At 39.9% G+C, this 23,659-nt stretch overlaps 1 protein-coding gene across 1 annotated transcript; it reads left to right on the top strand.

Annotated features, from left to right (window-relative positions):
- Positions 1–16,155: 16,155 nt before the first annotated feature.
- Positions 16,156–17,036, top strand: LOC101993488 (40S ribosomal protein S4, X isoform-like). Its single transcript, XM_013346097.1, has one exon. It carries the CDS (start codon positions 16,157–16,159, stop codon positions 16,874–16,876), a length of 720 nt encoding a protein of 239 aa, XP_013201551.1. The 5' UTR covers position 16,156; the 3' UTR covers positions 16,877–17,036.
- The last annotated feature ends 6,623 nt before the right edge of the window (positions 17,037–23,659 follow it).

Below are 23,659 nucleotides of genomic sequence, written 5' to 3'. Positions count from 1 at the left end.
CATCTTCACCATAGTCATCATTACATCATCACTATTCCATATCATCACCACCACAGTCATTACATCTTCACCATAGTCATCACTACATCACCACTATCATGTATTACCATAATGGTTGACATCACCATCATCACCATCATCACCATCATTATCATCATGAGAAGGTAAGCACTCCTTCACTAGAGATATTTATTCAGAGATTAACTAATTGACTGCTTTTATATTAATATCTAAAATATTCATTAAATCCATCAGATTTGTCTGTATTCTTTTGTGATCCTATGGATAACATTCTGTTGGTTACAATTTCCAAAATGTAGCAACCAGGCAGATAGTATTTGCAGACCAGAGTGCCTTCAAACAGAGTCGGCCAACTTACCTCTCCTAGAATCCATGAGGCCAACATCCAAGAATCCCAAATGACTTGCTTTAACTAAGGCCAAAAGGCTCTGCTTTAAAAAGTGGTTTTTTGCCCTCAAAATCATGTTGTCCCCTTTAAGCCCTCTTTAAATTCCACATATCTTCCTTGAATTAATTCAGTCACACATTCCAGAAGCGCTGCATGAATTCTTCATGCACCCACTTCTCCACTTGTGCATGGCAGGCACACTCGTTCTTTGCTTTCTCCCCAGCCACAGGGCTGTTCTTGACACCTGTGTGGCTGGAGGTCAGTGACACCTGTCTGTCTCTTTGGGCTCCATGATCTCTGTTGGTTCTCATCCTGAACATTCACACTGTTTCTCTCTTCCAAATGCCCTTTGAAACATCTGATCATTTCACTCTCGTTTGCCTCCTCTGCTAACAGCGTCATTTGGAAATCTAATTTATCTTCTCAGGGTGAATGGCCCAGTTGCCCACGGGTATGTTGAAGAGTCCTTTCTTCCCAGCTAAGCGATGGAAGCGAATTGTAAAATGCTTCATGCCCAGTCTGCTATTTTACATGATTTTAGTTTTCAGAAATGTAAGTTGACTGAAGTAAATGAAAACAAATCAAATCCTCGTTTGAGCTTTGTGGCTGTGTGTGTTTCCTGTGCTCAGGTCAGGATGCTTCTTCAGTGGCTGAACACCTATCATTTTAGATAGGTGTCTCTAGACTGGACCTTTGAAAGGAAGGGTTTCTCAGCTACACACACCTTAAAGTGCCTTTCTCTCCCAACAAAAGGGAGGAAAACCTCCCAAAAGTTCCCAACAGAATGTTGTAAGGGCCGTATATCTCATATTTTATTCTTGAGCAATGAAATTTCCCAATGACCTAAACAGTCTTCTTTTATTAGTAGTTAAGTTTGGTTTAAATAGATTTCCCTATCTTGTTAGCCTTCTTCAATTCCATATTTAAATAATTGCAACACCTAAAAAAATTAGTCTTCTAGCTTTCCAAAATTCAGGTATAAAAGCCATCTTTGGGATGGAAGAAATGGCTCAGTTGGTAAGAGCTCCTGCTGCGTAAGCAGTAGGCCCTGAAGTCAGGTCCCCAGTATGACGCAGAAAAGACAAGAATGGCTTCCTGTGTTTATAACCTCAGCACTGTGGGGGCCTAGGAGGTGACAAAATCAGAAAGAGCATAATAGTCAGGGTGGGGGTTGTGCACTGCCAACTAGTAAGTGTGGGTGAGAGGAAGGTGGCCTTTAAGTTCAGTGAGAGACAGTGTTTACATAGAGAGAAGTGGAGGACATCTGATGTGCTCTAGCATATGTAAGGTACACACACCTTCACACATGTCCCGTGTGTGCTCACATGCGCATGCGCGCGCGCGCACACACACACACACACACACACACACACACAAATACACATATACATTCACACCAGTCTAAATTGAAAAGAACAATGAGTGTTAGTGAAACGATAGAACACACTTACTAGTGGGAACCATGCCTTCCTGCTGAGTGGTAGAAAGAAGGCATACACAGAGCTGGGTTGGGCAGCACACACCTCAAATGCAAGTGCCTGGGAGGCTGACAGTGGGATTGTAAGCTTCAGACCAACCTAGACTGCAAGGCAAGGCTCTGTTTCCAAAGAAGGAAATAATAGCTGGGGGTGGTGAGTTTCATATCTGTAATCCCAGCACTGAGGAGGATGAGGAAGGAGAAAGGTAAATTTTATATCTATGATCCCAGCACTGAGGAGGATGAGGAAGGAGAAAGGTAAATTTTATATCTATGATCCCAGCACTGAGGAGGATGAGGAAGGAGAAAGGTAAATTTTATATCTATGATCCCAGCACTGAGAAGGATGATAAAAAAGAAGGTGAGTTTCATATCTAATCCCAGCACTGAGGAGGATGAGGAAGGAGAATGGTGAGTTCCAAGCCTACTGGGTCCACATAGTGTAAATTGAGCTTAAGCTGCGTATCATAACTCTGCCTTAAAAGGATCAAGCTAAAGACTAAAATGAAATTTAGCTGCATTTCTTCCTTCTTCAATTTCCTCCCCCTCCACACTCATTTTCTTCTTTTTAGAAATTTCATTCCTCCTCTACTGGCTCTTTATTTTTGCATGTGCATATATACTGGTCTTTATTATACATAATCTCATTCTCATTTTGTTATTACAAACGATAGTGATAACCATACAAAAGATAAACAGAACAGAAAGTAGCTATAGAGAACTTTGCATGTTTCTATTTTTTAAGTATAGAACAAAAAATAACCTGTAGCTTTGGCTAACTTTTTGGTGCAGATGAATGAATAAATGAATGAATGAATGAACATTGACTGAGGTCACATAATTTGAGGCAGCTTGCCTGCACAGCACAGAATGTGACTTTGGGTGTGTGCTGTGTGAGTTCTCTTTTCTCAAATATTCCTCCAATTGAGAACAGATTGCTTATTTCTTAGTTTGAGAGGGAATTACTTATAGTTCAGTGTTTGCCTACCACAATCATCATCATCTCAGAGGAGGGCTGCCGGTTATCACAAGATTAACCTGTTCCGTGGATCGATCTAATGCATCAGTGTGTGTTAAATCTTTTTACAAGACACTGGCCATATGAGAGACAATGAGATAATTTGTGTCAAGTTGTGTAGAGAAGGAAGAGTGGTAGAAGTTGGGAGTGGGGCCTATTCCTGAGAATTAACACAAGATGAGAAGAAAAGATTTTACTTAAAAGGAAATGTTATTAATAATTATTAGTGCAGAACTTTTCTTTTTACTAAAAAATTTTATAAAATAAAGGAGAAAAAAATCAAAACTCTATAAGAACATGAAAAGTTGTGGTACATATCTAGGGTATTTTTTTTTTAGCATCATCCATTTTCTTGCAAATTATATGACTTCATTCTTTGAAGCTAAATAATACTCCATTATGTATATGTCACATTTTAGTATCGCTCATCCTTTGATAGATACATAGGCTGACTTCATAGCATGGTAATTGTAACAGACATCTATAGAACATTCTACCCAAACATACCTCAGCATCTCATGGAACCGTCTTAAAAATTGACCATTTATTTGGTAACAAAGCAAACCTCAACAGATAACCTCTTGTATCTTATCAGATCACTGTGGCTTAAAGTTAGAATTCAACAACACTCATTGCAGAAAGTCCACAAACTCATGGAAATTGAACAAAGCTCAAATGAATCATCCCTGAGTAAAAGAAATAAAGGAAGAAATTAAAGACTTCCTAGAATTCAATGAAAATGAATACACAACTACATAAATAACTTGAAGAAGTCTCACACTAGTGACTTAACAGCACACTTAAAAGCTCTAGAACAAAGCCAAACAAACTCACCCAGGAGGACTAGACACCAAAAAATAAACAAATTGAGGACTAAAATCAAAATAGAAACAAAAAAAGCAATATAAAGAATTAGTGAGACAAAGAGTTGGTTCTTTGAAAAAATCAACAAGATAGACAAACCCTTATCTGAACTAACCAAAAGGCAGAGAGAGAATATGAAAATTAACAAAATCAGAAAAGAAAAGGGGGACATAACAACACTGAGAAAGTCTAGAGAACCATCAGGTCATACTTCAAAAATCTGTAATCCACAAAATTGGAAATTTTAAAGGAAATGGACAATTTTTTAGATAGGTACCATATACCAAAATTAAATGAATAACAGACAAATAACTTGAATAGACCTATAACTCCTAAGGAAATATAAGTACTCATCAAAAGTCTCCCAACCAAAAAGAGTCCAGAGCCAGATGTGTTCAGTGCAGAATTCTAACAGAATTTCAAAGAAGTACTAACACGAATACTTCTCAAATTGTTCCACACAATAGAAACATAAGGGACATTGCCAAACTCTTTTAATGAGGGGAGTGTTGCCCTCATACCCAATCCTCACAAAAATGCAACTAAGAAATAGAATTACAGACCAATCTCCCTCATGAACATTGATCCAAATACTAAATAAAATACTGGCAAACTAAATCTAGAACCTATGAGAAAAACCATCCACCATAATAAAATTGGCTTTATCTCAGAGATGCAAAAATGGTTCAACATATGAAAATATACTAATATAATCTACCATATAAACAAACTGAAAGAAAAAACCCACATAATCATTCATCATTAGATGCTGAAAAAGCATTTGAGAAAATTCAACACTTCTTCATGATAAAGGTCTTGGAGAAATCAGGGATAGAAGGAGCATATCTAAACATACTGCAAGCAATATACAGCATGTCAATAGCCAACATCAAATTAAATGGAGAGAAGCTCAAAGAGATTCCACTAAAAACAGGAACAAGACAAAGCTGTCCACTCTCTCCATATCTATTCAACATAGTACTCAAAGTTCTAGGTAGAGCAATAAGACAATAAAAGGAGATCAAGGGGATACAATTTGGAAAGGAACGAGTGAAACTTTTGCTATTTGCAGATGATATGATAGTATACATAAGTGACACAAAAATTCTACCAGGGAACTCCTACAACTGATAAACACTTTCAGTAATTTGACAGGATACAAGATCAACTCCAAAAATCTGTAGCCCTCCTATACACAAATGATAAAGGGACTGAGATAAGGAAATCAGAGAGATATAACCTTTCACAGTAACCACAAACAACATAAAGTATCTCGGAGTAATGCTAATCAAACAAGTGAAAGACCTGTATGATAGGAACTTTAAGTCTTTTTTTTTCTCACATCAAGGCTAAATGAAAGAACTTAAAGTCTTTAAAGAAAGAAATTGAAGAAAATATCAGAAAATGGAAAGATCTCCCATGCTCTTAGATAGATAGGATCAACATAGTAAAAATGGTAATCTTACCAAAAGCCGTCTACAGATTCAATGCAATCCCTATCAAAAACCAAGCACAATTCTCCACAGACTTTGAAAAAAAAAACAAAAAAACAGTACTCAACATCATATGGGAAAACCAAAAAATCCAGATAGCCAAAACAATTTAAGAAAGAAACTTCCAAAGGCATCACTATTCCTGACTTCAAAGTCTACTATAGAGCTTTAGTAATGAAAACTACTTGGTTTTAGCATAAAATAGACAGGTTTACAAATGGAACCAAATCAAAGATCCTGGTATTAATCCGTACACATATGAACACCTGAGTTTTGACAATGAAGTCAAAATTATACAGTAAAAGAAAAAAGAAAGCATCTTCAACAACGGATGCTGGCATAACAGGATGTAGAAGTTTGAAAATATATCCCTATTTATTGCCATGCACAAAACTCAAGTCCAGATGTAGCAAAGACCTTAACATAAAACCAACCACACTGAACCTCAAAGAAGAGAAAGTGGGAAGTACACTTGAACACATTGGAACAGGAGACTACTTCCTAAATATATTTTAGCACAGATACTGAGAGAAACAATTAATAAATGGGACTGACTGAAACTGAGACACAGTCAACAAGAAAAAAATGGCAACCTTCACCAACCCCACATCGGACAGAGCGCTGATCTCCAAAATATATAAAGAACTCAAGAAACTAGATATCAAAATATCAAATAATTGAATTAAAAAATGGGGTACCGATCCAAACAGAGAATTCTCAACAGAGGAATCTCTAATGGTAAAAGGCACTTAAGGAACTGTTCAACATCCTTAGCCATCAGGGAAATGCAAATCAAAATGGTTCTGAGATACTATCTTACCTCTGTCAGAATGGCTAAGATTAAAAAAAAAAAAAACTAATGACAGCTTATGCTGGAGAGAATTCATGATAAGGGGAACATTCCTTTATTGCTGGTTGGAGTACAAACTTGTACAACCACTTTGGAAATCAGTATGGCAGCTTCTCAAAAAATTGGGTTTTGATGTAGATTGATTCCCATAAGTGGAAATTAAACATTAAACAAGGATAATCAGCCTACGATCCATATCCCCAGAGAAGGCAGGAAACAAGGAGAACCCTAAGAGAGACATACGTAGATTACCTCAGGAAGGGGAAGTAGACAAGATCTCCTTAGTAGCGTGGTGGTGGTGGTGGGAGTTTTTTCTTATATAAGACTGTTTTGGGGGGGGGTGGTAGGGGAGTGGGAGAGGACAGCAGAAAGGAGAACATGAGGGATTTGGAAGAGGGAGTTGGGTAAAGGGCAGAGAAGGAAAACAAGCAAAGAGATACCTTGAAAGAAAGAACCATTGTGGGGTTAGCAAGAAGCCAGGCACTAGAGAAACTCCCAGGAAACCACAAGGATGACCCCAACTAAGAATCTAAGCAATAGTGAAGAGGGTACTTAAACTGCCCTTCCCCTGTAATCAGATTGGTGACTACCTTAATTACCATCATAGAACCTTCATCCAGTAACTGATGGAAGCAGATGCGGAGAGCCACAGCTAAGCACTGGGCTGTACTCCTGGAATCCAGTCATAGAGAGGGAGATATTATAAGCAAAGAGGCAAAGACCTTGATGGAGATACTCACAGCTGATTCAAGCTGGTGGGAGCTCACTGTCCCCGGACTGACAGCTGGGGAATCAGCATAAGATGGAACTAGGCCCTTTGAATGTGGGTGGCAGTTGTGCGGCATGGGCAGTTTGTGGGACCACTAGCAGTGGAGCCAGTATTTATCCCTAGCGTATGATCTAGCTCTTTGGAGCCCTTTCCCTATGGAGGGATACCTTGCTCAGCCTAGATATAGGGGGAGGGAACTTGGTCCTGATGCAACAGACTTTGTTGACTCTCCATGGGAAGCCTTACCCTCTCTGAGGAGTGGATGGGGGTGGGGTGGGGAGAAAGTTGGATATGGGGAGGATGGGAGGGAGACGGAACTGGGAATGGTATGTAAAATAAGATTGTTTTAAAAACAAAAAAATAAATCTGTGTAGCATCTGTTGCTATATAATTGGTCTGAGTTGATTCACTTATTTTAGTGAAATGTAACACAAAAATGCTCAGGTCTTATCAATTTTGGTAGATTTCAGAATGATTATGTATATCAATAAATGAGCATGGGTATGTGAATTTATATGTGTGCCATAAGCTGCCTCCAGCTTCCACTGCTTTAAAATGGTTTATTTTTTACATTTATTTTTTGATTTTTAATTTATTATTTAATGTGTATGTTCATCCCAGGTGTGCATGCACATACTGTAGCACATGTGTGGAAGTCAGAGGACTCATTTATGGGAGTCAGGTTCCAGACTTGATGACAGGTACCTTTACCTGCTAAAGCCTTCTTTCAGGCCCTAAACTTATTTCTTGCTCATGTTTTACTTCCCACACATGCTACAGAGAAGATTTTCTCTACAAATTTGCATTCTGGGATGCCAGCATTGGGAGCCCTTGGTATCTGGGGCATTTCCAGTCATCACGGAAGAAAGAAAATGACCTTCGGATGGACAGCGAAGCCTGCTAAATGTTCTGATTCTGAAGCGATTTGTATTACTTCTATTAATGCCTCATTTGCCAGATTGGGTTTAATACTCCCACCAACCACAAGGAAGCCAGGCATATAATTCTTCTTTTGAGTGGAAGGCAGGCAACTGGAAGTATACAGTGACTATCACTCAAGATAATCACACTCCAGCTATCTGAGTACAGGTATTTGCTTGCTGGTTCTTACAACTGATGCATTTCCTCTCTCATCCTAGAATAGAAAGTCCAAAAGTTCCCGCCAGTCTTAACAGCAAGTCAAAGCTGAAGTTCTTTGGGTGTTTTGTAATGGTTTCTAAACTGTGGAGCAGAGTGAAGGGATTTCTGTTAGGTTTAGATGTGGGGTTTCTTCAGTCACATATCGTTGAACTAAAAAGAGTAATGTGCTCCCCATATTCTATCTGACACACAATGATGGGGAAAGACAACAGAGCAACCACTCTGATCTCAAATGGGAAGCAAAGAAGATTTATGGAACTTATGGATTTGCAGCAATTCTGAAATTCCAAAGCAGGCTGCTCCAAGCTTAGCTTAGCTTAGTCTTGGTTCTGCCCAGGTGATCTCTCTAGTTTGTTGCTCTTTGTGGTCCTTCCTCTGCTCTTCTTGTGGTTCTTCCTTTCATAGAATCCTCCTTCCATTCATGTGAAGAGGGGACTAGAGAATATACTTTCTCTTTGATTGAGCTGCTTCTTGAATGGCATCCCATATCCAGAGAAAGATGCCAAAGACTCAATCTTTCTAGCTCTCCTCCATTTCCTCTGCCTCTTCCTCTATCTCCTTTTCCCCTCCATCACCTCCACCTTCCTTCCACATCTTCCCCCCTCATTTTCCTCTTCTTCCTCCACCTTCTTAACTCATATAAATCTGATTTGTTTGCATCATAAGATTTTTTTAAACTTCACAGATATTTTTCTCTTTTATTAGAGTAACCTTCATTTGGCAACAGACAAAATATGAACATATGTGTGAATATATATTTACCCGTGCATGTACACACAATCTTGACTTTGAGGGAAAGACCTTTTTTTTTTTTGTTTTTTTTATGGAATACTTTTGTCAAAATGGAAGGCTTTTCTGGATTTTCTCTTAAGTTATTCAGGTAACTGTAACAAAACTTCAAGGACTTACCATCGATTTACCAGTTTCATGAAACCCAGTTTTCTTAGTCTTTGTCTCTGAGAATGAGTCTTAGTTTTGTCCTCCTTAGTTTGGGGATGAGAAATATTTGCCTCCTCTAGTTCTACTCATCCCTGAATATGTACTTTCTCATGCCTGTTATTCTGATTTCTCGATGGACCTATTTTATTCCCATCCTACCCTTATTTTTTTAAAATGCATTGAGAAGTGCAAGAAACACCCACTGTAGCAAAGTGGGTTTCAGTCAGATGATGATTGTTAGGAAAAATCCTAAAATGAGCCTCTCTGCCAGCACAAAGAAATCCAATCAGACCAGATTAAGACACATCAAATGCCTGTGTTTTATAGCCGACAGTCCCGGATGGCTGGTTTGGGGGCATGGCAGGGGAAAGACAGAGCACACAGGCGAACCCCAACCATGTGTTCTTTCTGGCACTAGCCTAAATAGCCTGGGGGAGTGGTCCTGACTCTCCCTGGGGAGAGGTAAGCACTTGGCAGGCTGGGAGTTGCAGTCCACACCAGGGCAACTGCCAGGCCAGGGGCTTCCAATCATCCCAGACTTCTTGGATATAGGAGTGTTGGATGGCTGGGTTGATACCCCAGCTTAACATTACAGTGAGCATTCTCAGAAATACACATTTGCTAGGTGTGAGACCTGCCGTTAATTATTGTTGTCAGTTTTGTGGTGATGTCTAATAGCTAGCTCTCAAGAAAAAAAAAAACCCAGATGTCATGATATATAGTACTTCCCAATTTCATTGGTATAATTTCTCCTACTATGGCAGATCCAAGTTACCACCCTGACATAATAAAAAATTCAGAGTTGGGCAGAAATTTTGCTTGTGCTCTTGGAGGTATAGCAGGTATAGCACACCACTAACTATAGGTGAGAGTTTTACCAAGTGCTTGCCAATTGCTTAATGTGGAGTGCCAGCTTCTCTTTTATCTTAAAAACATTCTGCCTATCTCCAAGCCAAGGTATAATACATTTTATAGTTTTGTGGCAATCGTCCACTTCTGGCTACCAATTTCTATTTTAAAATGGGCTATGCTATGCTATAGCAATAAACAAAGACACACTTTTAATGACTTGAAGAAGAAAACTTTATTTTCCTTTCATACAACCAAACTCATCACGAAACCTGCAGGCTTCATACCCCAGGAACCAGTGCCAGTGATGCCACCACCAGGAATGATGCAAACCACCCTCAGAGGCACAGAAGGCATAGTACTGACAACCACACAAATTGTCCTCAAAGGTGACTATGCCACCCTCAGAATTATCAGCCAGAACCAAAGCCAAGACTGCAAGGAGAAAAGAACTTCGGAACCTATCACGTACCAAGAAGGCAGATGACTGAAAAGCCCTTTTGTAAACACTAACAGCCATTACAACTCCCTATTAGAGATGCCCTGTGCAACACAACCTGCCAAATGACCTGAGTCATATCTTCTCTCCCCTTCATTTCTTCTCTTCTCCATTCAATGTTGAAGGCTTTAAATCGTAAAACTCAGAAAACATGCAATGATAGAATTATGTTTTATCAAGCTCTTCCCATCATAATCAATAAAATTTTGCATTATTCTTGCAGTAACTGTTGAAAATGGCATGGTTTAAATACATACACATGTAAACACAGATTCATAAAACACAAGAAGGAAATAAAGTTACTGTTAAAACAGAAATGTCTGAGTTTCCTTTTCAGTCATTTATAGAATTTGTTCTTTGACGATTGCCTTCTGATTGCTGCTACCTCCACTCTCTTTTCTCTGCCTTCCATCTCTTTCAAGCCTCATACTTGAGGTGTTCTCAGTATCTGTTTTCAGCTTGAAAATTAAAAATGAGTTTTTAAAGCAGCCCCCCCTTTCTGATTAACTGTGCTGACATTTTGTTTGTGTTGTTACCTTGGCTTAAAAGCGAGGCACTACAAACCTTTTCTTTCACTTTCTCCATCATTTTACTTTACTATGACTTCAGTCATATTGAAAAGAATTTAGGCAATGTTCATTGTTTATGTTGTCATTTCCAGTAGCAGAGGTGTGTGCATGTCTGTCCCTCCATTTGTACTTCTTTAAGAGACCTAGATCTTGCCAGCTGGGTGGACTGATAGCTAAACTAAGCTAAACATAGTCAACCTGATTTCCTTGTCCTACAATCAATCTATATAAATACCAGTCAGTAATTCTTTCCATTATTTAAATAATGGAACACACCTCTCTTTTAGGTAATCGTGTCTGATTATTATATACAAGTTTATTCTTTCTCCCCCACACTGAATGGATGTGAGGATTAATTTTAGGAGGTGTTGTTACTGGCTGGGAGTTCCCTGAGAACCAGGAAGAATGGTTTCATTGTTCCCACAGTCTCCACAATCAGAGTGCAAGCCTGGATGATACATGGACTGTCGTGATGTTCTCCAGTTAACTAACTGTATGAGCATGGGGATTGTAGAACTCAGAAGGTCCTACTGTTCTAGATAAGCAAATAAAATGTCAGTGCAGAATAATACTTGGTCTGCTTTACAAAAGAAAATTCAAACAGTGTTCACTGTCCTTGTGAGTAGAGGGCAATGGGAGAGGGACGAAGAGGAGAACTCCAGTCATGTGCCAGTTAAGAGGATTAGTAGAATGAAGGTTGTACACCAAAGCCTACTTCAGGATTAGTTTGAGCACTACTATATTAGCCTATTTTATTAAAAAAGGATATCCTAACGTTTTCTACATTTTAAAGAATTATAATCATATTTTTGTAGCAGTGGGCATTGAACTCAGCGCCTTGAACATATTGGGTTCAATTCTACCACTGAGCCACGATGCCAGTCCAAGGATCACAGTGAAGGAAGAATATGCAAAGAAGATCACATGGTGAGAGAGGAAGCCAGAGAATGGTTAAGGCCATATTTCATCTTTTAATAACTAACCACTGCAGTAATAACCTCGTCGAGCGAGCTGGCAAGCCTGTGAGCTGCCACTGACCTGCTCACAAGGATTGGGCCCAATGGCCTCTTGACCTCTCTCTGGGTCCCATCTCTCAGAACAACCACAGTGACAGCACTTCCAGCACAAGAACCTGTGGGGACAAGCAGTATCTGTAGCTCATAACAAGAATAATTCTAGAAGAATTTGTCTAAAGTTTCTGTTTACTACATTTTAGAAAAGTTGTCTTCAGGTAGAAATTCCCTGGCAAGGTCCAGAGAGTCTTTATTACTCTGCTTCCTGGAGCTGTCTCCTGTAGGCTTCCTCACACAGGTGTGGGAAGCAGGTCAGATGTGCCTTTAGTGCATATCTTCCCCAAGAGAATGGTTTCCTTCAAGGAGAGAATGGGGAATCCAAAACTGTTTGCCCTGCAATTTGCTTACATGGAAGAAGACTTGGCAATAAAATATCGAATCACAAATATAGCATTATAGAGTTCTTCTTGATCAAGGATGTGTTGTGGTGGGAACCTTTTGAAAATTGTCCTCTTTTAAAAAATTGTTCGTATGTGTGTGTCCAACTGTGGCAGAGGACAATTAGTTCTCTTCTCCCATCATGTTGGTCTTGGAGATCAAACTCAGGTCATCAGGCTTGATGTCAAGCACCTCCACCCATGGGGCCATCTAGATGACCCCTTAGCGGTTTTCTTGTTGCTGCTTATCTCTGGGGTCCCCACATTCGTAAGGTTGGTGGATGACCTTTGAAGACACTTATCTTTTCTTCTTTCCTGTCATGGTACAGAAAGGTTTCTCTGACAAAAGTCATTTCCTACCAACACCTGGCTCAAAGCCAGCACATGACTTGGGCACTTGGAGTTTTCTCCCTAAGCACTTAACGCTATCTGAAAATAAATGACTTGCATATTAATATCTCTGCCTGAAGAGGGTAAGTTACACAACTGTTCATATTGGTCTCATTCACATTTGCATTCCTCAGATCCGGAGTAGTATTTGGCACACCACAGAGGTTTATCCAGTGTTTCAAAATGAATAAATTATCTGCTGAGTTCTGACTGTTCTCTAAAGTGACCTAAAGCAACCTTGCAGTGACGCAGCTACTTCTGTGTCCCCTGGTGTCCTCGCCATTTGTGAGGGAAGTCTTATCACAGCAAACACTGGCCTGAACTTTTTAGATCCTTAATTTGTGACAGGTACTCCTTGAAATGAATGAAACAATGAAGGTGCAGTGATATTTAATTTGTCTTTTAATAAACAAAGCTTGCCTGAAGAATAGAAAGTAAAACATCTACCCTGGTCAGCCTTACAGACTAGGTAGTGGTGACACACACCTTGAATACCAGTAGCCACAGTAGTTGCCATAGAAACCAGGTGGCAGTCATGCACACCTTTAATCCCAGTGCTAGAGAGGAATAAAAGGGGGGAGGAGACAGCTCTCAGTCAGTCTTATTCTGAGGATTACTAGAGACAGGATCTCCATTTTGGGTTGAAGTAGAGGTAAGAGTCAGTGGCTGATTTTATTGCTTTTCTGAGCCCTCAGGTTGAACCCTAATATCTGTCTCTGGGCTTTATTAATCATGCTGCAGGAGGAAAATGTAAAATCCTTGTTGAGATTTCTTACATGTGCATTCAGTCTGTAGAACAAGGTGCCTCACGTCAGGAACTGTTAGGCTGGCTGGGCTGGTATATGCGAGAAGAATAAACACGTCATAGTTTTGTTTGCAGATAACCTTTCATATGCCCCGCTATTAACAATATAAGATGGGAAATGGCATCAAGCACACTAAATCCTGTTCAGTGATAGTCTCATAAAACTTGGTTTCAACTAAATATCTTGGGGCACATTTGGGTGATGAACATTTGGCAAAACACACTAAGTTTTGCCATGGTTTATTGCACAGGCTAGCTGTCATTCTAGTCAGCAAAACCCCAAAGGGTAGGATACAAACGTGAAATATTAGACATTCTTATTGAAGCTTCCCAAGTTTACTGTGCTTAAAATCTGATTGTCAACAAATTTCCTTTCTTCAGGACTAACAGTTGATTTTTAACAAAGATACCAAGGATGCTAAGAAAATCTAAAGTACTTCATGTGTCTAACCAACTTTGTCCATTTGGTATCTGCACACGGCAGAGAGTTGTCCATTTATATATCATGGTTTCTGAATCCAGTGTGCTGTGCTCTCCAGCTGTGGCTGGTTGCTTCCAGTCTATCTCATATGCAGCATCGTTCCTTGAAGTTAGGTCACAAGGCCAAGGAGGGATTTGCTGAGCATGTTCTATCATCATCAATATACAAATGCACATTCCCACTAGGGGAAGTTATTCCATGTGTTCCACAAACATATCAGGCCATGGAGTTCTTTCTTTTTCCTGACAGAGGTCTTGATTAATGGTTCATAAAATACATTCATGGAAATGTTCTTAGTCAGTGTACTATGATCACCTTGACTTGATACATTTTTATGATAAATATCACTTAGCTCCTCAGTTTTCACCAATTTTTAAAAGAAAAAGTCAAAACTTATAACATATGAACACAATGGAATAATAAATATCCACATACAACATCAAGATTTGAAGTTGAATCATTCATGTTTGCAAAGTAATGGCCTCTTTTCTTTTGGTTACACACAGCTACAAAACACAGAACTCCTTGAAGAGTCCAGACTTTGCTACATTAAACTGAGATTCTCATATAATCACTTCTTAAAAAAATACAACTAACTGTAAAGTATAGGGAAATAACAGCAACTATATAATACCATCAATCAGCATTGAAAGTTTATTCAGATAATGTCTCTTAAAGCAGCTCAGAAAGTCTAGAATTCAGTGAAGAGCATAAAGATTACATTGCTCTCTCTGTGTGTACATATATGTTTATATATATATGTATATATTTGCTCTCTTTAAATGTATACTATTTCTTTCATGTTACTTTTCTGTGCTTGGCTTTTGAAGAACCCTGGTCACCTGTTTTGTGTGCTGCCGGTGTCACCTAGCTGCTTTTATTGCGGTGTCTATGAACTTTATCCTCTGCTCTTTACCTCTCCTGGAAGTCAGAATTAGAGTTGCAATGAGACTCCAGATAAACATCGACAAGACAGACTGACAGAGTATGATCCATATCTCACGTCCCATCTATTTCAGAGGCACAGGGCATCAAATTTTTTTTTTAAATTATTTGCCATGTGTGAAGTAGGTAGCTTTCAGAAGTGTTATATGTAAAGGTATATTTTTTGCTTTGTAAATCTTAAAGGACTCATTGTATAATTCATCAGATTGTTTAAAACGTTTTTTTCTGATGACTGGCCCTGGATGAAAGTGTTTAAACTCCAGGGCCTCCGGCCACAACACGGAATTACCCAGATTAGACGTCAACAGTGCTGCTTAGAGAGAGGAAGATTTGCCACCGAGGAGAAAAAAACCCTTCTATGCTGAGGAGATCTGGAGAGGTGAGTAAGTGGCTACACAGCCGGAAAGTGCCGGGGGACCTAATCCAAGCCCCCTTCAATTCCCTAAGCTTTTGTAGCCATCCAGCGGGATGTGTTCCCTGCCGCTGGATTTCTTTACCTCATTCCACCTTGCTCCCAAGCCCGACTTTTCATCTGCGAGGTCCTTGGATCCTCAAACACAGCCTGCTTCAGGGTTGAGGGGTCCGGAGAGCCAGTGTGGGGAGTGTTCCTGCTGGCGGGGCTTCTTTCTACATCCCGTCCTACTCCTCAAGCCCACCTTTTTGTCTGCAACGACCTTAGAACCCTACAAGAGACCCTGCTTCCATGCTGAGGGGATCCAGAGAGGTGAGTTAAGTGGCTGTACTGCCCGACAGTCCTGGGGGACTGAATTCAGGCACCCTCCAATTCCCTAAGCTTTTGTGGCCATCCAGCAGGGTGAGTTCCCTGCTGATGGCTTTCTTTACCCTTATTCAACTTTGCCCACAAGCCCGCCTTTTTATCTGCTAGGTCCTTGGATCCCCCAATCCAGTCTGCTTCAGGGCAGAGGGGATCTGAGAGCCTGCTCCGGTCAGTGCTGAGGGGACCTAAGAGAGGGCAGACCAAGAAAAACTCCAGAGTACCTAGTCAGCCACAGCAAAGACTGGGCAAAGAAATGAAGACTCTGATGGCCTCATTTGAAGGAAGAGATAGGCAGGCGCCAATGCAAGAATTCCTCCAACATTCTGAAAAGCATCATGGTAACACCAGAATCCAGCGAACACACAACAGGAAGACTTGAACTCCCTTAAAGAAATGGGGACTTGGAGTCTCTTTCCGTTCCCAGCGCAGCCATGGCTCGTGGTCCCAAGAAACATCTGAAGTGTGTAGCAGCTCCAAAGCATTGGATGCTGGATAAACTAACTGAAGTGTTTGCGCCTCATCCGTCCACTGGACCTCACAAGCTGAGGGAATGTCTGCCTCTGATCATTTTCCTGAGGAACAGGATTAAGTATGCCCTGACTGGCGATGAAGTGAAGAAGATCTGCATGCAGTGCTTTATTAAGATTGATGGCAAAGTCAGGACCGATATAACCTCCCCTGCTGGGTTTATGGATGTCATCAGCATTGATAAGACTGGAGAGAACTTCAGTCTGATCTATGACACCAAGGGTCGCTTTGCCGTTCATCGTATTACACCTGAGGAGGCCAAGTACAAGTTGTGCAAAGTGAGAAAGATCTTTGTGGGCACAAAAGGAATCCTATATCTGGTGACCCATGATGCTCGCACTATTCGCTACCCTGATCCCCTCATCAAGTTGAATGACACCATTCAGATTGATTTGGATACAGGCAAAATAACCGACTTCATCAAGTTTGACACTGGTAACCTGTGTATGGTGACTGGGGGTGCTAACGTGGGAAGAATTGGTGTGATCACCAACAGAGAGAGACATCCCGGCTCTTTTGATGTGGTCCATGTGAAAGATGCCAATGGCAACAGCTTTGCCACCCGGCTTTCCAACATTTTTGTTATTGGCAAGGGCAAAAAACCATGGATTTCTCTTCCCTGAAGAAAAGGAATCTGCCTCACAAATGCTGAAGAGAGAGACAAGAGGCTAGCGGCCAAACAGAGCAGTGGGTGAACCAGTCTCTAAGAGACATGCTGGAGACGTATTTGTACTCTTGTTAACAAGCCTTTCGAGGCAACGTGCTAGATTAAACAGCATGATGGAAAAAAAAAGAAATGGGGACTGGAGAGGGAGAGGGAGAGGAATGGGGGGGGAGGTGGGGAGGAGGCAGAAATTTTTAATAAAAAAATAAAGAAAGAAATGAAAGAGAAGACAAACAAAATGTTAATAGAAATTAATAAATCTCAAAGATACCCAAGAAACCCAAGAAAAAGCAACCAAACAGGTAAAGGAAACAGTTCAAGACCTGAAGACAGAAATGGAGGTAATAAAGAAAACACAAACCAAGGGAATTCTGAAGGAAAAATCTGGGGAAATGAACAGGAACTACAGAGACAAGTATAACCAACAGAATACAAGAGATAGAGTCTCAGGCGCTGAAGTACTAAGAGGAAATAGACTCATTGATCAAAGAAAACATCAAATCTAAGAAATTCTTAACACAAAACATCCAGTAAATCTGAGATACCATGCAAAGACCAAACCTAAGAATAATAAGGGTAGAAGAAGGAGAAGAATTCCAGCTCAAAGGCACAGAAAATATATTCAACAAAATTATGGAAGAAAACTTTGCCAATCTAAAGAAGGATATGCCTGTGAAGGTACAAGAAGCTTACAGAACACCAAACAGACTGTATCAAAAAAAATCCTCTCACCATATATTAATCAAAATATAAAACACAGAATAAAGAAGACTATTAAGAGCTGCTAAGGAAAAAAGTCAAGTAACACATAGAAGTAAACCTATCAAGATTACACCTGACTTCTCAATAGAAATCATGAAAGCCAGAAGGTCTGGAATAGATGTGCTGCAGACACTAAGAGACCATGGATGCAAGCCCAGACTACTACACCCAGCAAAGCTTTCTTACACTATTGATGGAGAAAACAAGATATTCCATGATAAAAACAGATTTAAACAATATGTATTCACAAACCCAGATTTACAGAAAGTACTAAAAGGAAAACCTCAACCCAAGGAAGCTAACAACACCCACAATAGCACAGACATCTGATAACCCTCCACCAACACAACTGAAAGAAGAGAAATACACAAACACTACCACCAAAAAAAAAAATAACTGGAGTTATCAACCACTGGTCATTAATATTGCTTAATATTAATGGACACAATTCACCCATAAAAAGGCACAGGTTAAGAGAATGGATATGAAAAAAGGATCCAACATTCTGCTGTTTACAAGTAACACACCTCAACCTCAAAGACAGACATCACCTCAGAGTAAAGGGTTGGGGAAAGGTTTTCTGATCAAACGGTCCTAAGAAACAAGCAGGTGTGGCTATCCTAATATCTAACAAAATTGATTTCAAACTAAAATCAATAAGAAGAGATGGAGAAGGATACTTTATACTCATAACAGGAACAATTCATCAAGATGAAGTCTTAATCCAGAATATCTATGCCCCTAATATAAAAGCACCCGCATATATAAAAAAAACATTACTAGAACTCAAATGACACATCAAACCCCCACACTAATAGTAGGAGATTTCAACACTCCTCTCTCACCAATGAACAGGTCAACCAGACAGAAACTTAACAGAGAAATAAGAAAACTAACAGATGTAATGAATCAAATGGACTTAACAGACATCTATAGAACATTCCACCTAAATAGGAAAGAATATACCTTCTTCTCAGCACCTCATGGAACCTTCTCAAAAATTGATCACATACTAGGTAACTAAGCAAACATTCACAGTTACAAAAAAATTGAAGTAACCACCTGAGTCTTATCGGATCACCATAGAATAAAGTTAGAATTTAACAACAATTCTATACCCAGAAAGCCTACAAACTCATGGAAACTGAACAGTCAACTAATAAACCATCCCTGGGTCAAGGAAGAAATGAAGAAAGAAATTAAAGTCTTTCTTGAATTCAATGAAAATAAAGACAAAACATACCCAAAGCTATGGGACACTATGAAAGCAGTGCTAAGAGGAAAGTTCATAGCACTAAGTGCCCACTTAAAGAAAATAGAGAAAGCTCACATTGGAGACTTAACAGCACACCTGAAAGCTCTAGAAAAAAACAAAGCAGACTCACCTAGGAGGAGTAGAAGACTGTAAATAATCAAACTAAGGGCTGAAATCAACAAAATAGAAACACAGAAAACAACCCACAGAATCAATGAAACAAAGAGCTGGTTCTTTGAGAAAATCAACAAGATTGACAAACCCCTGTCCAAACTAATCAAAAGGCAGAGAGAGAACATTCAAATTAATAAGATCTGAAATGAAAAGGGGGACATAACAACATACACAAAGGAAATTCAGAGAATCATTAGATCTTACTACAAAAGCCTGTATGCTACAAAATTGGAAAATGTAAAAGAAAAGGATATTTTAAAGATAAATACCATATACCCAAATTAAATCAAGACCAGGTGAAAAATTTAAATAGACCTATAAGTCACAAGGAAATAGAAGCTCTCATCAAAAACTTCCCAACCAAAAAAGCCCAGGGACAGATGGTTTTAGTGCAGAATTCTACCAGAACTTTCAAGAAGAGCTAATATCTATACTCCTTAATGTGTTCTACATAATAGAAACAGAAGGCTCATTGCCAAACTCTTTTTTATGAAGCTACTGTTACCCTGATACCAAAATCACACAAAGACTCAACCAAGAAAGAGAAATACAGACCAATCTCACTCATGAACATTGATGCAAAAAATTTCAATAAAATACTCGCAAATCAAATTCAAGAACACATCAAAAAATATCATCCATTAAGAGCAAGTAGGCTTCATCCCAGAGACGCAGGACTAGTTCAACATATGAAAATCTATCAATGTAATCCATCATATAAATAAAGTGAAAGAACAAAACCATATGACCATTTCATTAGATGCTGAAAAAGCATTTGACAAAATTCAACATCCCTTTATCATAAAGGTCTTGGAGAGATTAGGGATACAAGGATCATATCTAAATATAATAAAAGCAATATACAGCAATCCGACAGCTAACATCAAATTAAATGGAGAGAAACTTAAAGTGATTCCACTAAAATCAGGAACAAGACAAGGTGTCCACTTTCTCCATATCGCTTCAACATAGTACTTGAAGTTCTAGCAATAGCAATAAGATAACATAAGATCAAGGGGATTCAAATTGGAAAGAAAGAAGTCAAACTTTTGTTATTTGCAGATGATATGATAGTGTACATAAGTGACCCCAAAAACTCTACCAGAGAACTCCTACAACTGATAAATACCTTTAGTGATGTAGCAGGATACAAGATCAACTAAAAAAAAAACAGTAGTCCTCCTATACACAAAGTATAAAGAAATGGAGAAAGAAATCAGGGAAACATCATCTTTTACAATAGCCTCAAATAGCATAAAGTATCTTGGGTTAACATGGACCAAGGAAGTGAAATATCTCTTTAACAAGAACTTTATGTGTTTGAAGAAAAAAATTGAAGAGGATACCAGAAAATGGAAGGATCTCCCATGCTCTTGGATTGGTAGGATTATCATAGTAAAAATGACAATTCTACCAAAGGCAATCTATAGATTCAATGCAATCCGATCAGAATCCCAACAAAATTGTTCACAGACCTTGAAGGAACAATAATCAACTTTATATGGAGAAACAAAAAACCCAGGATAGCCAAAACAATCATATACAATAAAGGAACTTCTGGAGGCATTACGATCCCTGACATCAAACTCAGAGCTACAGTAATGAAAACAGCTTGGTACTGGCATACAAACAGAGACATTAACCAATGGAATCAAATTGAAGACCCAGATATTAATCCAAAATGCTATAAACACCCGATTTTTTACAATGAAGCTAAAACTATACAGTGGAAGAAAGAAAGCATCTTTAATAAATGATGCTGGCAGAACTGGATGTCAACCTGTAGAAGAATGAAAATAGAACCATATCTATCATCATGCACAAAACTCCCATCCAAATTCATTAAAGGCCTCAATATCAATCCAACCACACTGAACCTGATAGAAGAGAAAGTGGGTAGTAGCTCCAATACATGGGTACAGGAGACCACTTCCTACATATAACCCCAGTAGCATAGACAATAGGAGCAATAATGAATAAGTGGGACTTCCTGAATTTGAGAAGCTTCTGTAAAGCAAAGGACACAGTCATTAAGACAAAAAGGCAACCTACTGAATGTGAGAAGATAGTCACAACCCCACATCAGACAAAGGTCTCATCTCCAAAATATATAAAGAACTCAAGAAATTTAACATTAAAATTCTAAATAATCCAATTAAAAAAATGGGGTACAGAACTGAACAGAGAATTCTCAACAGAAGAAGTGCAATTTTCCAAAAGACACTTAAGGTCATGTTCAACTTCCTTAGCAATCAGGGAAATGCAAATTAAAACAACTTAGAGCTACCATCTTACACCTGCAGAATGGCTAAAATCAAAAACACCAATGATAGCCTATGCTGGAGAGAATTTGGATTAAGGGGAACACTCATCCATTGCTGGTGAGAATGCAAACTTGTGCAACCACTTTGGAAATCAGTGTGACAGTTTCTCAGAAAATTGGGAGTCAACCTACCTCAGGACCCAGCAATACCACTCTTGGGAATATATCCAAGAGAAGCCCAATCATACTACAAAAGCATTTGCTCAACTATGTTCATAGCAGAATTATTTGTAATAGCCAGACCCTGGAAATAACCTAGATGTCCCTCAATGGAAGAATGGATAAAGAGTACACATTAGAGTACTCCTCAGCGGTAAAAAAAAAAAAATAAAAAAAATAAAAAAAAAATAAAAAAAGCAATGGCATCCTGAATTTTGCATGCAATTGGATGAAAACAGAAAACACTATCCTGAGTTGGATAACCAAGACCCAAAAATATGAATATGGTATGTACTCACTCATTAGTGGATTCTAGTCATTAACAAAGGACATTGAGTTTAATATCCTACAGAAGCTAAGCAATAAGGTGAACCCAATGAAAAACATATATAGATCATCTTGGAAATTGTAAGCAGGCAAGATCGCCAGGAAAAAGTTGGAAGCATGGCGTTGGGGAGTGGTGGGGGGAAAAGGAGAGGGGGAGAGAGAAGGGAGAAGGGGAAATTTGGAGAGAGCTTTCGGGAGTGGGATGGTTGAGTTGGAGGAAGGACAGATATGGGAACAGGGAAGAAGACACCTTAATTAAGGAAGTCACTTTGGGGATGGCAAGAGGCTTGGCTCTGGAGGGGTTCCCAGGTGTCCACGAGGATGTTCCTAGCTAGGACCCTGGACAGTGGAGGAGAGGGTGCCTGAACTGGCCTTGTTCCGTAGTCAGACTGATGACTATCTTGAATATCTCCATAGAACCTTCATCACATGTCAGATGGAGATAGAGACAGAGACGCACATCAGAGTACTGGACTGAGCTCCCAAGGTCCAGTTGAAGAGCAGAAAGAGGGAGAATATGAGCAAGGAAGTCAGGACCACGAGGGGTTGGTCCACCCACTGAGACAGTGTGCCTGAGCTAATGGGAGCTCACCAAATACAGCTGGACTGGGACTGAACAAGCATGGGATCAAACTGGACCCTCTGAATGTGGCTGACAATTGGGGCAGACTGAGAAGACAATGGTAATGACACTGGAATTTGTCTCTACTGCATGTACTGACTTTTTGGGATCCTATTCTATTTGGATGCATACCTTCCTAAGTCTGGATGAAGGGGGTGGGCCTTGGACTTTCCACAGGGCAGGGTATCCTATCCTCTCCTAGAACTGGAGGGGAAGAAGGAGAGGGTGAGTGGGGTAGCAGGAGAGAAGTGGGAGGAAGGGAGGAAGTGGAAAGTTTGATTTGTATTATTTATAAAGTAATAAAAAAAAGCACAAAAAAGTTTTTCCTTACCCATATTTTTTAACACTGATTTCAGTATTCATTGATAAGCCTTGCTTCAATCAAATCTTTTTTTTTAATTAAAAATTCTCCCCTCCTCCCCTCCTCCCATTTCTCTCCCCTTTCCCCCACCCCCTCCATCTCCAGTCCAAAGAGCAGTCAGGGTTCCCTGCCCTGTGGGAAGTTCAAGGTCCTCTCCACTTCATCCAGATCTAGGAAGGTGAGCATCCAAACAGACTAGGGTCCCACAAAGCCAGTACATGCAGTAGAATCAATACCCAGTGCCATTGTCCTTGGCTTCTCAGTCAGCCCTCCTTGTCAGCCACGTTCAGAGAGTCCAGTTTGATCACATGCTCCATCAGTCCCAGTCCAGCTTGCCTTGGTGAGCTCCCATTAGATCAGCCCCACCATCACAGTGGGTGGGCGCACCCTTCGCAGTCCTGCCTTCCTTGCTCATGTTCTCGCTCCTTCTGCTCCTCATATGGGCCTTGGGTTCTCAGTACCTTTCTCCAATGTGGGTCTCTGTCTCTGTCTCCATCCATCGCCAGATGAGGGTTCTATGGTGATATGCAAGATATTCATCAGTGTGGCTATAGGATAGGGCCAGTTCAGGCGCCCTCTCCTCAGCTGCTCAAGGAGCATGCTGGGGACATCTCCTTGGACACCTGGGAACCCCTCTAGAGTCCAGTCTCTTGCCAACCCTAAAATGGTTTCTTTAATTAAGATATGTACTCCCCTGTCCCTGTAGTAATAGGAGCCGCGGGCTGCTTCCCGCCACTCCGGCCGCCTCCGGCTAGCTTT

This window comes from Microtus ochrogaster, chromosome 5, assembly GCF_000317375.1.
Source record: "Microtus ochrogaster isolate Prairie Vole_2 chromosome 5, MicOch1.0, whole genome shotgun sequence".
Classification (NCBI taxonomy): Eukaryota; Metazoa; Chordata; class Mammalia; order Rodentia; family Cricetidae; genus Microtus; species Microtus ochrogaster.
Note: the sequence above shows the minus strand (reverse complement) of the source record. Positions and strands in the feature narration are given on the sequence as shown.

Coding starts and splice junctions, on each gene's coding strand:
- LOC101993488 (XM_013346097.1), top strand. CDS start 16,157: ATGGCTCGTGGTCCCAAGAAACATCTGAAGTGTGTAGCAGCTCCAAAG.